At 44.2% G+C, this 15,486-nt stretch overlaps 1 protein-coding gene across 1 annotated transcript; it reads right to left on the bottom strand.

Annotated features, from left to right (window-relative positions):
• Window positions 1-1,440: 1,440 nt before the first annotated feature.
• LOC140898379 (olfactory receptor 10A4-like) lies at window positions 1,441-2,421 on the bottom strand. The gene has a single exon (XM_073312130.1). It carries the CDS (start codon window positions 2,419-2,421, stop codon window positions 1,441-1,443), a length of 981 nt encoding a protein of 326 aa, XP_073168231.1.
• Between the last annotated feature and the right edge of the window lie 13,065 nt (window positions 2,422-15,486).

Below are 15,486 nucleotides of genomic sequence, written 5' to 3'. Positions count from 1 at the left end.
GCAGGAAGTTACACAGGCTTTTATACATCCTTTCTTCAGCATACTTATCCAATAGCAAGCTGCCCTAAGTATCCATATAGCCAGCCAATCCAGTTCCCAGCTAGTTCCCTTGTTCTCTGTACCATCTGTTAAACCATACATAAAGCTGCTTTATTCAGCATTGTTCTTCCATATCTGCCTTGTTTGGCCTTGTTTAGTTTCAGGCAGTCTGACTTTGCAACATATTGTTGCAGATTCTCAGCATAACTGCTGTGAGTGCCTCCAGGCGGGGGGGCCAAGGACACTTGGGCCTAGTGCGCATAACTGCTGCGAGTGCCTCCAGGCGGGGGGGCCCAAGAATACTTGGGCCTAGTGCGAGGGGGCTTCATCGACACTCGTGGTCTTCCATCCCCTCGAGTTACCTAGTGGCCATGCCCAGTGTCCCCAACACTCCTGCTGTCTGGCTGCTTTCCCCACCACATCTACAAACAAAGGGAAAGGGAGCTTCAAACTTCCCGGGACTTACAGGGGGAGGGGCGGACGTCCGTGCGTCAGAGCAGCAGAGATGCTGGCCAGAGTGGTCGCTTTTGGAACTGTGGGATATCCTCCGGAGGCCAAAAGGTGTTTACACTGCTAGAATGTGTCTTCACTTTCACAGCAGTGCAAAAAGAACAGCGGGCAGAGCTGTATGCTTCTCGTGAAGGTGGGATTTTTTTTTGCGGGGAAACCTGAGTTTCACTGCAAAAAGTCATTAACAAGTGTAGACAGTATGGCGGTTTTAATGCAAAAAAAGGGACTTTTTGCCCTTTAAATAGTAAGTGTAGACATACCCCAATCCTTTTTGTCCTGTGACTGGAGAGGTGTTAACTGCCCACTTCACCTTGAATAGCCTCTTGCAATGTGTTAATGCCTTATCTGTTCCACATTTGTATGCAGCTGTGACATGCCGAGTACCTGTCCCCGATCTCAAGAAGACCTCTGTGTAAATTCCAAAGCTTGTCTCTTTCACCAGCATAAGCTGGACCAATAAACGATATTACCTCACCTACCTTGTCTCTCTAATATCCTGGGGAAAAACACAGCTAAAACAACACTGCAAACATCGTATACCTCGCGTAGACCTGCTGCACTGTAGGGAACTTCATCAGGAATAACCCCCTTAAGTCCCCACTGACATCAGTGGAGTTCAGTTGAGGGTGGGCTGGACATGCTCTACCCATGTCGCAGTGCAGCTCCTTTAGCTCACTTTACCCCAGGCAGATCCAGGTCCATCCAGACCGCGCCTTGTGAGTCAGCGAATACCTGGCGCTGCAATCATTACTTAGAAACTGGCCCTTCCGTACACCAGGGGTCTCACTGTTGGTAATAGAACAGCTCGAATAATTCAGGGCTCCCACGTGCGCTGTGGTTTGCTATATTACACCACTTGATGAGCTCCCATTATATCCATTTTATTGCAACTTACAATAAATGTTGAGAAGAAAATTTGTGATTGGTTATAAAAGCCATAGTCTTACTTAGAGCTTTTCTCAGGGCCTCCTTGACCTCCTTGTTTCTCAGGCTGTAGATGAGGGGATTGACCACGGGAGTCAGGATGGTGTAGAAGACGGAGAACACTTTGTTCAGGTCTCGCAGTGCAGCAGTGTCTGGGAGCATGTAAACAACAAACAGGGTTCCATAGAAAATTGTTACCACGATGAGGTGAGAGGAGCAGGTGGAAAAAGCCTTTTGCCTCCCAGCACTGGAAGAGATTCTCAGGACAGTGCTGATGATAGCCATGTAAGATGCCAGGGTTAATAGAAATGGGGGAAGAATGAATATGAAGCAGACAAGGAAAATCACAAGAACCATCAGACTGGTGTCACTGCAGGACAGTTTTATCAATGGGGTGTAATCACAAAGGAAATGGTCAATTTCATTGGGGCCACAGAAAATCAATTGTGATAGCCAACATGCTGTGATGGTGTTGACTACAGACCCACTTAGCCAAGACCCAGCTGCTAGCTGGAAGGAAAATCTACTATTCATGCAGGCTGCATAATGCAGTGGTTTGCATATGGCTAAATACCGATCGTAAGACATCACTGATAAGAGACAACATTCTGCAGCTAACAGAGAACCAAAGATATCAAATTGTACCAGGCAGCCATGAACAGAAATGGATCTGTCCCCAGTCAGGAGACTGGCCAGCATCCTGGGCAGGATGGTGGAGGTGTAGCAATTCTCCAAGCAGGACAAGTTCCCCAGGAAGAAGTACATGGGGGTGTGAAGGTACTGATCGGACACAATTAGTGCAACAACGAGGATGTTCCCAGCCACTGTCACAATGTAGATCAGTAGAAACAGCGGGAAGAGAAGAATTTTCAGTTCATGGAGATTCCCAAAGTCCAGGAGGATAAATCCTGTGACGGACGTTTGATTTCTCTCCTTTGTGTCTGCCATGGATTCTAGCAAGAAAAATAATTTTTAAAAAGTAGCAATAATAGCTTGTGAAATATGACAAGAAACAGATACCTTTGTGGGGAGGGGGTGACTTTGTTTTTGTTAAAAGAAGAGGAGTACTTGTAGCACCTTAGAGACTAACAAATTTATTTGAGCATAAGCTCACCGAGAATGCCTCAGCTGGAGGACTAGGTTCAGTTTTGGCAATCACAAAATAAGAAATATGTGGACAAATTGGAGAGAATCTAGAAGTGCTCAACAAAATGATAAAAGGTTCAGAAAACCCGACCTATGAAGCAAGGCTGAAAGAACTGGACATATTTAGTCTAGAGAAGAAAAAACGGAGGGGGAACCTGATGAGCCTTCAAACATGTAAGAGGTTGTTACTAAGAAGACAGTGATCACTTTTTCTTTATGTCCACTGAGGGTCTCACAAGAAGCAATCAGCTTTATCTGCAGCAAGGGAGATTTAGTTTAGACAGTAGAAAAACTTTCTAACTCTAAGGATAGGGAAGCCCCAGAACAGGTTACAAGGCAGGTTGTGGAATCCCCATTATTTGACTTTTTTAAAAGCAGCTTAGACAAACACCTGTCAGAGATGGTCTAGATGGTCAGCACAGGAGGCTGGACTAGGTGACCTCTCAAGATCCTTTCAAGCCCTTTAGTTCTATGATTCATTATTCTACCTCCTTGTCACACACATATCTGAATTTTTTACTGATACCTGAGTTAGTGATGAATTTGTATGTGAATTTTGAATTAGGCAGTACATTAGTAATTGTTTGTTTGTTATTCTATGTCTTTGTTTAGGGAGTTTTAACAGAATGACTAGCCATGCAAATATCAGATACAATACAATATTCATTTTAATACTTGCCTATTTCTTCTTCATATCCGCTAGACATTGCATTTTTTGCAGTCATATTGAACTGTAAACTCATGTTTTAGGGCTTCTTTTATCTTCTGTAACTTAGAAATCACTCTGATGGCAAATTAATGAAGTTAGATAGATAGGTAGATAGATAGATGAAGGAGAGACAGAGACACTGCCAGATAGACTGGCAGAAATAAAGCTAGATTGTCGAGGGAAGGATAGATAGCAACAGATGGGCAGACAGAGAGTTAGCTAGCTAGATACCTCATTGAAGATTTCCTATTTTAAGGTTTGTTCCTCCTACTGAATATTTGGCTTTTGTGCAGTGAATGACTGGGGAGGCAGAAATTCTCATAAATCCTCACAAATTCCTGCCATCTAGCTCTGGCTAGGGCTGACTCTGAGTAAACCCAGGGTGTTCTACATACGTCTAAAACTGTCTGTTCAGGGTGTGTCTCACAGAAACACAATATCTCTGTTACACATTATTCATGACAATATACAACATCCTTTACCTTCTGTGAATCTGATGAGAAAGATTGTGCTTCCTCAAAAACAGAGGATCCCCTGTTCTATTCTCCTGCTTGTCACAGTTGGCTTTTATCTGATCCCAAAAAGTGAATGGCTTCTCTGATTCGTTATATGAGAGTGAAACAACTCCCTGGAAACTTATGCTAATGGGAATTTACAACTGCCGCAAAGGCAGCGTTAATGCTCCATTTTATTTTTAGAACTTACAAACAAGTTTAATACATGAACTCCTAACCTCAGAGAGAAAGTTGTGGAAATAGGACAACTTCTAGCTTCAAAGGAATAGTTATGGAGATAGGAAAATGTCTAACATCAAAGGAGGTGTTTCTCTTTACCAGTTCTAAGGGACATAGGAATTGCCATTCTCGAGGAGGCCAGTCATCCACCTTGTCCACTCTCCTGTCTCTGAATTAGCTAGTACCAACTGCTTTAGAAGAGGGTTCATAGATTCAACCATCTTAGGAGAGCAGGGACATTGAATCACCTTCCCTGTACATAGCAGGATGTTACATTTCACCCAGTTACCCCTGTATTTAGCCCAATAACATGTGTTTGGTTAAAGCAACTTTCAGAAAAGCATCTGGTCTTTATGTGAAGATATCAAGAGATGGAGAATTCACCACTTCTCTTGGTAGCTTTTTCCAATGGTTAACCAACTTCTCTAGAAGTGTGACTCCCTGGCTGGCGTGCCTCCTCATGGTTGGGCATGGCATAGTTTTAGTTGGGGATTGGTCCTGCGTTGAGCAGGGGGTTGGACTAGATGACCTCCTGAGGTCCCTTCCAACCCTGATAGTCTATGATTCTATGATTCATAGCAAGGTCACTTCTTCTTTGGCACTCCTTGCTGACTGTCACTCTGGCTGTGCTGTGATCTACTTCTCGTAACTCAGCCGTCCAGCCAAGTCACATATATTCCCATCCAATCTGAGGTAAACCCAGTCTAGCTCCTCAGTAGTCCAGTGGGTTCAAGCCAGGTCTTCAGGGTGACTTCAGGCTTTATTTGCCTTCCAGCTCATCTCTGGGGGGCCTTTGTGCCACCATCCTTGGGGGGCTGGGAGGGGAACCCAGGCTTACTATCTACTCTGGGTACCCTGTAATAAGCTGTTCAGGTCTTTCTATTCAAACCCTTTGCCTCCTCCTGGGCTACTTTCTAACTCAGCCTGTCATGGAATCATAGAATATTAGGGTTGGAAGAGACCTCAGGAGGTCATCTAGTCCAATCCCCTGCTCAAAGCAGGACCAAAGCCAACCAAATCATCCCAGCCAGGGCTTTGTCAAGCCGGGCCTTAAAAGCCTCTAAGAATGGAGATTCCACCACATCCCGAGGTAACCCATTCCAGTGCTTCACCACCGTCCTAGTGAAATAGTGTTTCCTAATATCCAACCTAGACCTCCCCCACTGCAACTCGAGACCACTGCTTCTTGTTCTGCCATCTGCCACCACTGAGAACAGCCTAGCTCCATCCTCTTTGGAACCCCCCTTCAGGTAGTTGAAGGCTGCTATCAAATCCCCCCCTCACTCTTCTCTTCTGCAGACTAAATAACCCCAGTTCCCTCAGCCTCTCCTTGTAAGTCATGTGCCCCAGCCCCCTAATCATTTCTGTTGCGCTCTGCTGGACTCTCTCCAATTTGTCCACATCCCTTCTGTAGTGGGGGGACCAAAACTGGACACAATACTCAAGGTGTGGCCTCACCAGTGCTGAAAAGAGGGAAATAATCACTTCCCTCAATTGACCGGCAATACTTCTACTAATACAGCCTAATATGCCGTTGGCCTTCCGGGCAACAAGGGCACACTGCTGACTTATATCCAGTTTCTTGTCCACTGCAATCCTCAGGTCCTTTCCTGTAGGGAAACTCAAAAGGGCTCACCTGGGATTTGAACCTGGGACCTCTTGCACCCAGAGCGAGTGAGACTCATACCCCTTGACCAATGAGCCTGGCCCTTAGCCTTTCTCCCAGCTCCTTCTCAGGCTCACCCCTCCACAGATCCCAGAAGGAAAGAGGATTCATTATGATGAACCAAGCAAATGTACAGGTCCAAGGTGGGTCTATCTGCCCCAAATTGGATCTGGCACCTAGCAGGCTCAGGACAGCGTCTGGCCCCAGACCAGCCTGCCTCCACACAATCTATAGGTTTTCTCTGACCCCAGCCAGGCCTTCCTTCAAGGTGCTAGCACAAGAGGTCCACTCCTTCTCCTGCTCAGCCCTTACTGTATTGGGCTTTTCCTTTTTCAACTGCTCCATCCAGGCTTTGACCCCTCTCATAGGTGTAACAGGGTAGGGCTGACTAAGCACCTGGGCCCTCATTAGCCTCTTTCCAGCCAGTGTGGGGTCATTGTACCCCTTCAAACCCTCACTGTTAGACATTTGTGCCCTATTTCTAATTTGCATTTATCTGGCTTCAGCTTCCAGCCATTTGTTCTTATCCTGATAATTTGAAAGTGCCCTTTAGTACCAGGTACTTTCTCCCCATGAAGGAACATATAGGTTTTAATCAAGTCACCTCTCAGTCTTCTTTTTGATAAGACTGAGAGGTGGAACACCATGACCCCATGAAAAGTCCCCATGTATCCTAATCAGTTAGCAGTTGGCTGAATACGGGATAAGTGATCTGGTAAATCTGAAGCAATAAATAATTTATCACTACAAGCAGTAACGTCCTGGAGTCGTAACCCTGCTTTCCTTGTTTACCCAAATTTCCCATTGATCCTTGCGGGTAAGGAAATGGGCACTATAGTTTGGTACGCAATGTTGCACCCAAAATCTTACTCACATAATGGGCTGAGCAGAGAAGCTGAGGATCTCTGAATCAGATTCCCCTTTGTTCTCTTGAGTGACCTTGATAATAACTTGCATATCACCCCCATCAGTGGGATAAATACATTAACATATAATGATTAGAGCTGGTCAAAAATTATCGTATGGAACAATTTTCCAGTGGAACATACTGTTTTGACAGAATAGGAACTTTTCATGGGAGTGTGTTGAATCCATTGAAACTTTTAGTGGACAACAGGCAGACTCCTGTTTGACAGAAACAGACTCCTGGTTGATTTTAGCTTGACTGCTGCCTGATTCCTCGGCTGCCCGGATACCTATGCTGTCTGGCTTCCCAGTTGTCCAGCAGGAAATGTAAATTTTGATGAAATCACATTTTTCAAGGGAAAAAATCTCTCATGTGAAAAACAGCCCTTGAAAGAAGTTATAAGGGGTAAACTAAAGGCAGTTTTCCTCTAGCAATGTTAACTCTGCTCCGCTGGGAATGCCAGTCTTCTGTCTCCACCATGGATCATACTAACCCCTCCCTGCACACAACTCTACTACATCAATATCTACAAATTATGTGGATAGGATAGGAAAGGGTAGTTTGGTAAAGGGACGTGTAAATAGTGTGGCCACCTCTCAAGTGCCACCTCGTGACTTGGGATGACTCTGCAGTGCCTGGCCTCCATTTCCTTTCTTGTTGCTCCTCAATAACTCCACAAAGGCTCATGTGTCCCTTCTTGGGGTCTGGCTTATTTACATATGTCAGGCTTCCTTCCCCACTCTGAACTCTGGGGTACAGGTGTGGGGACCTGCATGAAAGACCCCCAAAGCTTATTTTTACCAGCTGAGGTTAAAACTTGCCCAAGGCACAGATTTCCTTCTGCCCTGGTTTCACTGCTACCACCAAGTGATTTAACAAACAATTAGGGAAAGGACCACTTGGAGTCCTATTCCCCCAAAATATTCCCCCAAGCCTATACACCCCCTTTCCTGGGGAGGCTTGAGAATAATATCCTAACCAATTGGTTACAAAATGATCAAAGACCCAAACCCCTGGGTCTTGGAACCATGGAAAAAGTCAGTTAGGTTCTTAAAAAGAAGGATTTTATTTCAAGAGAAAAAGGTAAAAGTATCACCTCTGTAAACTTAGGCTAGTAGTTCACCTTACAGAGTAGCAGAAAATTGAAAGAGAACAGAGGAACCCCCTCGAGCCTTAGTTTCAAAAAGTTACAACAAAACAGGGATAAACCTCCCTCTAGCAAAGGGAAAATTCACAAGTTGAGAAAACAAAGGTAAACCAATACACCTTGCCTGGTGTTAGGGGGCTTATTCCTTCACCCGCTTACTTCCCTGGGCCTTCTCACATGAACAGAGAGCAACAATACCCAAAGTCCAAAGGTGCAAACAATTTGATGTTTATTGGGGTGAACTTCCAGCAAGTATGATTCCACTTTCCTTCCTTAGTGTCCCCCACTCCCAGATCTGACACCACAGAGGGTTACCTGTGTCCCTGTTCCCGTTCTTCCTCCTGGCAAAATATGATTCCAATTTCCCCACCCCCATTCCCTGTTCCCATTCCCCCCTTACTTCCTGACTGACTGCAGACTGTATAGTAAAACTTGAGTTCTGCTTAGCTATACCTTAGTTTAATTTCAGTAAAATGATTAGTTAACTAATCCTAACATATTGTAACACGATTATTTAACCAATTATATCCCAGCATCTTAATTAGTTTACACCCAGCAAAATTAATTATACAGCCGACAGAAACAATCACAGAACCAGACAGAGATTATACAGACAAACAATAGGGAAATGGGAACTACAATGACAGAACAACACAGAAATGAGGATTTCACATCTCAGCTACTGAGAAGTGAGTTCTTGCCAGACAGGATGCTATCAAACTAAGTTTCCTTTTTCACCTTCTAGGCACTTCCCTTTCTCTGGAGGTGATAGGAATACAATCCTGTCCTGATAATGCCTAGCAGCCCAATAGCATTGACAAGGTTCCTTCCCCACTCTGAACTCGGGTACAGATGTGGGGATCTGCATGAAAACCTCCTAAGCTTACATTTACCAGCTTAGGTTAAAACTTCCCCAAGGTACAAACTATTTTACCTTTTGCCCTTGGACTTCCACTGCCACCACCAAACATATATCTGGGTTTATTTTTATTAGGAAAGCGTCGTTTGGAAATGTCTTTCCCCCCAGAATCCTCCCAACCCTTGCACCCCACTTCCTGGGGAAGGTTTGGTAAAAATCCTCACCAATTTGCATAGGTGACCACAGACCCAAACCCTTGGATCTTAGAACAGTGGAAAAAGCATTCAGTTCTTGAAAAGAAACATTTTAATAGAAGAAACAGTAAAAAGAATCACCTCTGTAAAATCCGGATGGTAAATACCTTACAGAGTAATCAGATTCAAAACATAGAGAATCCCTCTAGGCAAAACCTTAAGTTACAAAAAAGACACACAGACAGGAATATTCATTCTATTCAGCACAGCTATTTTCTCAGCCATTTAAGAAATCATAATCTAACACACACCTAGCTAGATTACTTACGAAGTTCTAAGACTCCATTCCTGTTCTGTCCCCGGCAAAAACATCACACAGGCAGACAGAGACGCTTTGTTTTTTTCCCTCCTCCCAGCTTTTGAAAGTATCTCGTCTCCTCATTGGTCATTTTGGACAGGTACCAGCGAGGTTACCTTTAGCTTCTTAACCCTTGACAGGTGAAAGGATTTTTCCTCTGGCCAGGAGGGATTTTAAAGGTGATTACCCTTCCCTTTATATTTATGACAAGCATCTTATTTCAATGTGACTAGGTTGGGATGTGAGGATGTGACTGTTCGCTTCCCAGTTTATGGCTGCCTCTGCTGCTTAGCCAAAGGCCTTAGCCTAAGAACAGGGCCTCTTGCTGCCACAGTAAGAGAAGGGCGTTACACCAGCAGAAGTGATTTTGATTCTTTCTTTTATACCTCTAGAACTAGCTAAGTGATAAGAATACACCTACATTCTTAGAGTATAGGCCTTTACAGAGAGGCCTGAATATCTATATCCTAACATACCCCTATGGTTATGACAACATAAAATTCAAAGTAAGCACAAAAGAGTCTTCCAGCCCGGTCTCAAGCTGGACCCAGCCCCCCCTCCCTTGGGCTCTCTGTCTATCTTCAAGTTTCCAAGTTGGGAACAGCTTTTCATCCCTTCCCAGGATCTGCTTCTGCTCTCCCCTCAATCAAAGGTCTGTGTAGGTGCCTCCTCAGCTCTGCAGCCTCTGCCACAGCTTCCTCCCCTATTTCCTGTTCTTCTCTGTCTCTTTAGAAAGTCCAGCTGCTCTCTCTCAGGCCCCATTGAGAGGCGTTAATAAGGCACAGATGGGTTGGATCCATTCCCTCCTAAAGGCCCGGCTCACCCAGTGACAGAGTGTGTGAAGAAAGGGAGGTTGAGAAGGTGGAGTTCAGGTTACAGTGCATGGTCTGAAGTTTATGGGAGCTGATGAAGTCAGTGAGCTGCCTCCTTGGTTCTTGTAAATCAACATAGCTCCATTGACTTCAACTATGTTGCTTTGCATCAGCTGAGGACATGGCTTAATAGCGGATTTTTCCTGGTGTGTTTGCCACGGTGCGAAGCAAGCTGAGGTCTCTGTACATCAAGTTTCAGACCTTCTTGAACACTCTTTAATGTTGGACAGTGACTGGATTATGTTAACACCTTTAGCCCATTTATTCGATCTAAGTGAATACATGAGAGTGTGGCTGTAGTTTTAGTTTAGGTTTGAAATGATGCAGACGCCCGTCCAAGGCTCGAGAGCCCCTAACATGTCATAACTAATACAATAAAATCCCAGCGCCATCAAAAGAATCTTTTCAACAGGAACTCAGCCACCCAGAGAGCTACAGCAAATCCTTTCCACCCCTTGATCATCATGGAAAGCAAACCTTCAGCTCACTCAGAAAACAACATCAAAGTGATGGCACGTTGGCTTCCCAAAGGCAAGACAGAATATCAATGCCTCCCATGTAACAAACATTTCCCTCCCCTCCCCAAAATAGAAAAAAGAACTAAAACCAAATTGACAAACTGATCAAATACAAGAAAAGCCAGATAAACAAGGTGTTACAAGCTGGCCCTTTATCCAGCAGTACAGTCACCTGTCTCTTGCAAGAGGGCCCAATCAATGGGAGCCATGTACTTCAAAGATAAGTGCATCTGGGTAGAGTCTCATCATTGTTTCTAGCTCTGGGGCTGTAGGAAACACTCTCCAGCTCAGACCCCTTTTCTGACACCCTTCCTTTGGCCATGGGAGGCCATTGTCCAGCTGCCTTAGAACTCGGCCAGAGCTTCACCTCGGCTGTGCTCACTCTGGGCTTCTAGCTGAACCCCTTTAAGAAGAATATGGCAGAGAGGCAAGGAACACGGCTTTAGCAAAGGGTTTAGTAAGAGGAAACTGTATGCAGTAAGCCCTCGACAGATACAGATCTGTAAAACAAGACAGTTATGAGACACCCCCTTCTCCTGGTCTGATCTTACTGTTTCTGTGAGTCCAAGGTTCACCAGTGTTTCAAGCTGGGCAGAGTCCTTCCTGCCATCTTGCTCCTGAAAGTCTTTTCTACACATGGCCATGGTTGGCCCCAAGAATGGAATTGCACTGTTAAGTGGGCCCCAGTCTCTGGGCCATGGGTTCAAACTGTGAAGCTCCATCTCCGACATTCATGCCTGTGGGCCCCCTGTATAGAAAACTCATTTTTCTCTGGGGGTGGCCAAGTTGTTGAGACATTATAAAAATCAATAGCCCCAGACTCTAGTCTTGATGGGTTCTGAATGATGGTCCTTCAATGACATGTCAAACACCTTTCCCAGGCAGGTCAGCTGTCTGGAATACAACACAATAGGCTGCCATTGAGCCAGGCCAGACTTGTGCAGTCACCATGCCAATATTTCCACCAATATTGCACACAAAGTTCACAAAGTGACACCATCATACCCCACGCTGTCACACAAGCAAACAATTAACCAAAAGCCATGGCACCCCAGCAGAGTTTATACCCCCCAAAAGGAAAAGACCTCATGAAGTACACTAGGGACTTGATTATGGCTATTCATTTTAGGGGGAAATTGCTCAGATAATGTGACTTCCAGAATGCTTTCAGGGAGTCAACAAGCATGTGGACAAGGGTGATATCGGGTACTTGGACTTTCAGAAAGCTTTTGACAAAGTCCCATACCAACTGCTCTTAAGCAAAGTAAGAAGTCATGGGAAAAGAGGGAATGTTCTCTCATGGATTAGTATCTTGTTAAAAGACAGGGAACAAAGGGTAGGAATAAATAGTCAGTTTTCACAATGGAGAGAGGGAAATAGCTGCATTCTCCGGGGATCTGTACTGAGACCTGTGCTGTTCAACATATTCATAAATGATCTTGGAGCGACCAGTGAAGTGGCACAATTTGCAGACAATCCGAAATGACTCAGGACTGTTAAGTCCAAAGCTGACAGTGAAGAGTCAAAAAGGGATCTCATAAAACTGGGTGAATGGGCAACAAAATGGCAGATGGAATTCAATATTGATAAATGCATAGTAATGCACATTGGAAAACATAATTCCAACGATACATACAAAATGATGGGGTCTAAGTTAGCTATGACTACTCAAGAAAGAGATCTTGGTGTCATCATAGATAGTTCTCTAAAAACATCTGTTGAATATGCAGTAGCAGTGCAAAAAGCGAACAGGATGTTAGGAACCTTTAGGAAAGGGATAGATAATAAAACAGAAAATATCACAATGCCACTATATAAATCCATGGTACGTGCAAACACCTTGAAAACTGTGTGCTGTTCTGGTTACCCCATCTAAAAAAAAAGACAGGTTAGACCTTGTCAAGGTTCCTTCCCCACTCTGAACTCTAGGGTACAGATGTGGGGACCTGCATGAAAACCTCCTAAGCTTACTTTTACCAGCTTAGGTTAAAACTTCCCCAAGGTACAAACTATTTTACCCTTTGCCCTTGGACTTTCACTGCCACCACCAAACATTTATCTGGGTTTATTTTTATTAGGAAAGCGTCATTTGGAAATGTCTTTCCCCCCAAAATCCTCCCAACCCTTGCACCCCACTTCCAGGGGAAGGTTTGGTAAAAATTTGCACCAATTTGCATAGGTGACCACAGACCCAAACCCTTGGATCTTAGAACAATGAAAAAGCATTCAGTTTTTTTACAAGAAGACTTTTAATAGAAATAAAAAAGAATCACCTCTATAAAATCAGGATGGTGAATACCTTACAGGGTAATTGGATTCAAAACATAGAGAATCCCTCTAGACAAAACCTTAAGTTACAAAAAAGACACACAGACAGAAATATTCATTCCATTCAGCACAGCTATTTTCTCAGCCATTTAAAGAAATCATAATCTAACACATACCTAGCTAGAATACTGACTAAGTTCTAAGACTCCATTCCTGTTCTGTCCCCGGCAAAAGCATCACACAGACAGACAGAGACCCTTTGTTTCTCTCCCTCCTCCCAGGTTTTGAAAGTATCTTGTCTCCTCATTGGTCATTTTGATCAGGTGCCAGCGAGGTTACCTTTAGCTTCTAACCCTTTACAGGTGAGAGGATTTTTCCTCTGGCCAGGAGGGATTTTAAAGGTGATTACCCTTCCCTTTATATTTATGACAGACTTGGAAAAAGGACAGAGATTAGGGGTATGGAACAGCCTCCATATGAGGAGAGAGAGAAAAAGACTGATATTGTTCAGATTAGAAAAGAGAGGACGAAGGCGGGATATGATAAACATCCATAAAATCATGAATGCTGTGGGGAGAGTGAACAGGGAAGTGTTATTTACCCCTTCACATAACAGAAGGACCAGGGGTCACCCAATGAAATTAATAGGCAGCAGATTCAAAACAAACAAAAGGAAGTACTTTTTCCCACAACGCACAGTCAACTTGTTGAACTCATTGCCAGGGGATTTTGTGAAGGCCAAAAGTATAACTGGCTTAAAAAATGAATTAGATAAGTCCATGGAGGATACATCCACCAATGGCTATTAGCCAAGATGGTCAGGGACACAACCCTATGCTTTGGATGTTCCTAAACCTCTGACTGCCAGTAGCTGGGATTGGACAATGGTGGACGGATCATTCGATAATTGCCCTGTTCTGTTCATTCCTTCTGAAGCAGGGTTCTGACTATTTGGCATTATTTTGTAAGCAGAGTCAGAATGAGCTCTCCCCTGACATCTGGTGGTGAGCTGTGGAAAAGGACTTCAGGGCTGTTCTCATTTGCATGGGCACCCCCATCCTGCCTAGCATGACGGGACTGCTTGCTCAAATGGCCACTTTGGCTGCTGTGGGATCCCAAGTCTCTTTTTTTTGGGGCAGGAGTAATAAAGGGTTGTTATCCTAGTTATGTGAATCAAGGACAGTAGAACTGTACTTGGCACCTTATGACTGAGGGACTCACCCTCAACTAAGTAGCATTCACTAGGTGAGGGACATGGGTTCCAAAGCCCAATGAATTAAGAGAAATAAGTGGCACTAATATTGCTTGCCTGTTGCCCCAAACACCAATTTGCCCCTTTCTCTCACCACTGTGTAATAACAGAGTTAATTTAGACTCAATTAGGAGTCTTGCTAAATGCTGTAAAGCTGAAATCAGTGATGCCTAGGTTTCAGCATGAGACCTACTTTGGGCTAGTGGTTCTGGTGTGTCATAAATATAAAGGAAAGGTTAAACACCTTTAAAATCCCTCCTGGCCAGAGGAAAAACCCTTTCACCTGTAAAAGGACAAGAAGCTAGGACAACCTTGCTGACACCTGAACAAAATGACCAATGAGGAGACAAGTTACTTTCAAAGCTGGAGGGGTTGCAGAGAAGCAAAGGTTCTCTCTCTGTGTGTGATGCTCTTGCTAGGAACAGAAAAGGAATGGAGTCTTAGAACTAATCTAGCTAGATATGCATTAGAGTCTGTTTTGTTTAAATGGCTGAGAAAATAAGCTGTGCTGAATGGAATGTATATTCCTGTTTTTGTGTCTTTTTGTAATGTAAGGTTTTGCCTAGAGGGATTCTCTATATTTTGAATCTGATTACCCTGTAAGGTATTTACCATCCCGTTTTTAGAGAGGTGATTCTTTTACTTTTTCTTCACTTAAAATTCTTTTTTAAGAACCTGATTGCTTTTTTCATTGTTCTTAAGATCAAGGGTTTGGGTCTGTGTTCACCGATGCAAATTGGTGAGGATTTTTATCAAACCTTCCCCAGGAAAGGGGGTGTAGGTTTGGGGAGGATTTTGGGGGGAAAGACGTTTCCAAGTGGGCTCTTTCCCGATTATATATTTGTTAGACGCTTGGTGGTGGCAGCAAAAAAGTCCCAGGGCAAAAGGTAAAATAGTTTGTACCTTGGGGAAGTTTTAACCTAAGCTGGTAAAAATAAGCTTTGGGGGTCTTCATGCAGGTCCCCACATCTGTACCCAAGAGTTCAGAGTGGGGAAGGAACCTTGACATGGTGGCAGAGTGGTGGGATTACAAAACACCCTCCAAACCTCTCTAGCCTTTGCTAAAGAAAACCTACAGGATGCTCAAAAAGAGCAAAAAGCCTGGTGTGATAAACATGCCAGAGAGTGTTCCTTCAAAGTAGGGGACCAGGTCATGGTCTTAAAGGCGCTCCAGGCCCATAAAATGGAAGCATCATGGGAAGGGCCATTCACGGTCCAGGAGCGCATGGGAGCTGTTAATTATCTCACAGCACTCCCCACCTCAAACTGAAAGCCTGAGGTGTACCATATTAATTCTCTAAAGCCCTTTTATTCCAGAGAATAAAAGGTTTGTCAGTTTACAGCCCAGGGAGGAGATGACGCTGAGTGGCTTGAAGGTGTCCA

Source organism: Lepidochelys kempii, chromosome 14, assembly GCF_965140285.1.
Source record: "Lepidochelys kempii isolate rLepKem1 chromosome 14, rLepKem1.hap1, whole genome shotgun sequence".
NCBI lineage: Eukaryota > Metazoa > Chordata > Testudines > Cheloniidae > Lepidochelys > Lepidochelys kempii.
This window is presented reverse-complemented; position numbering and strand designations above follow the sequence as displayed.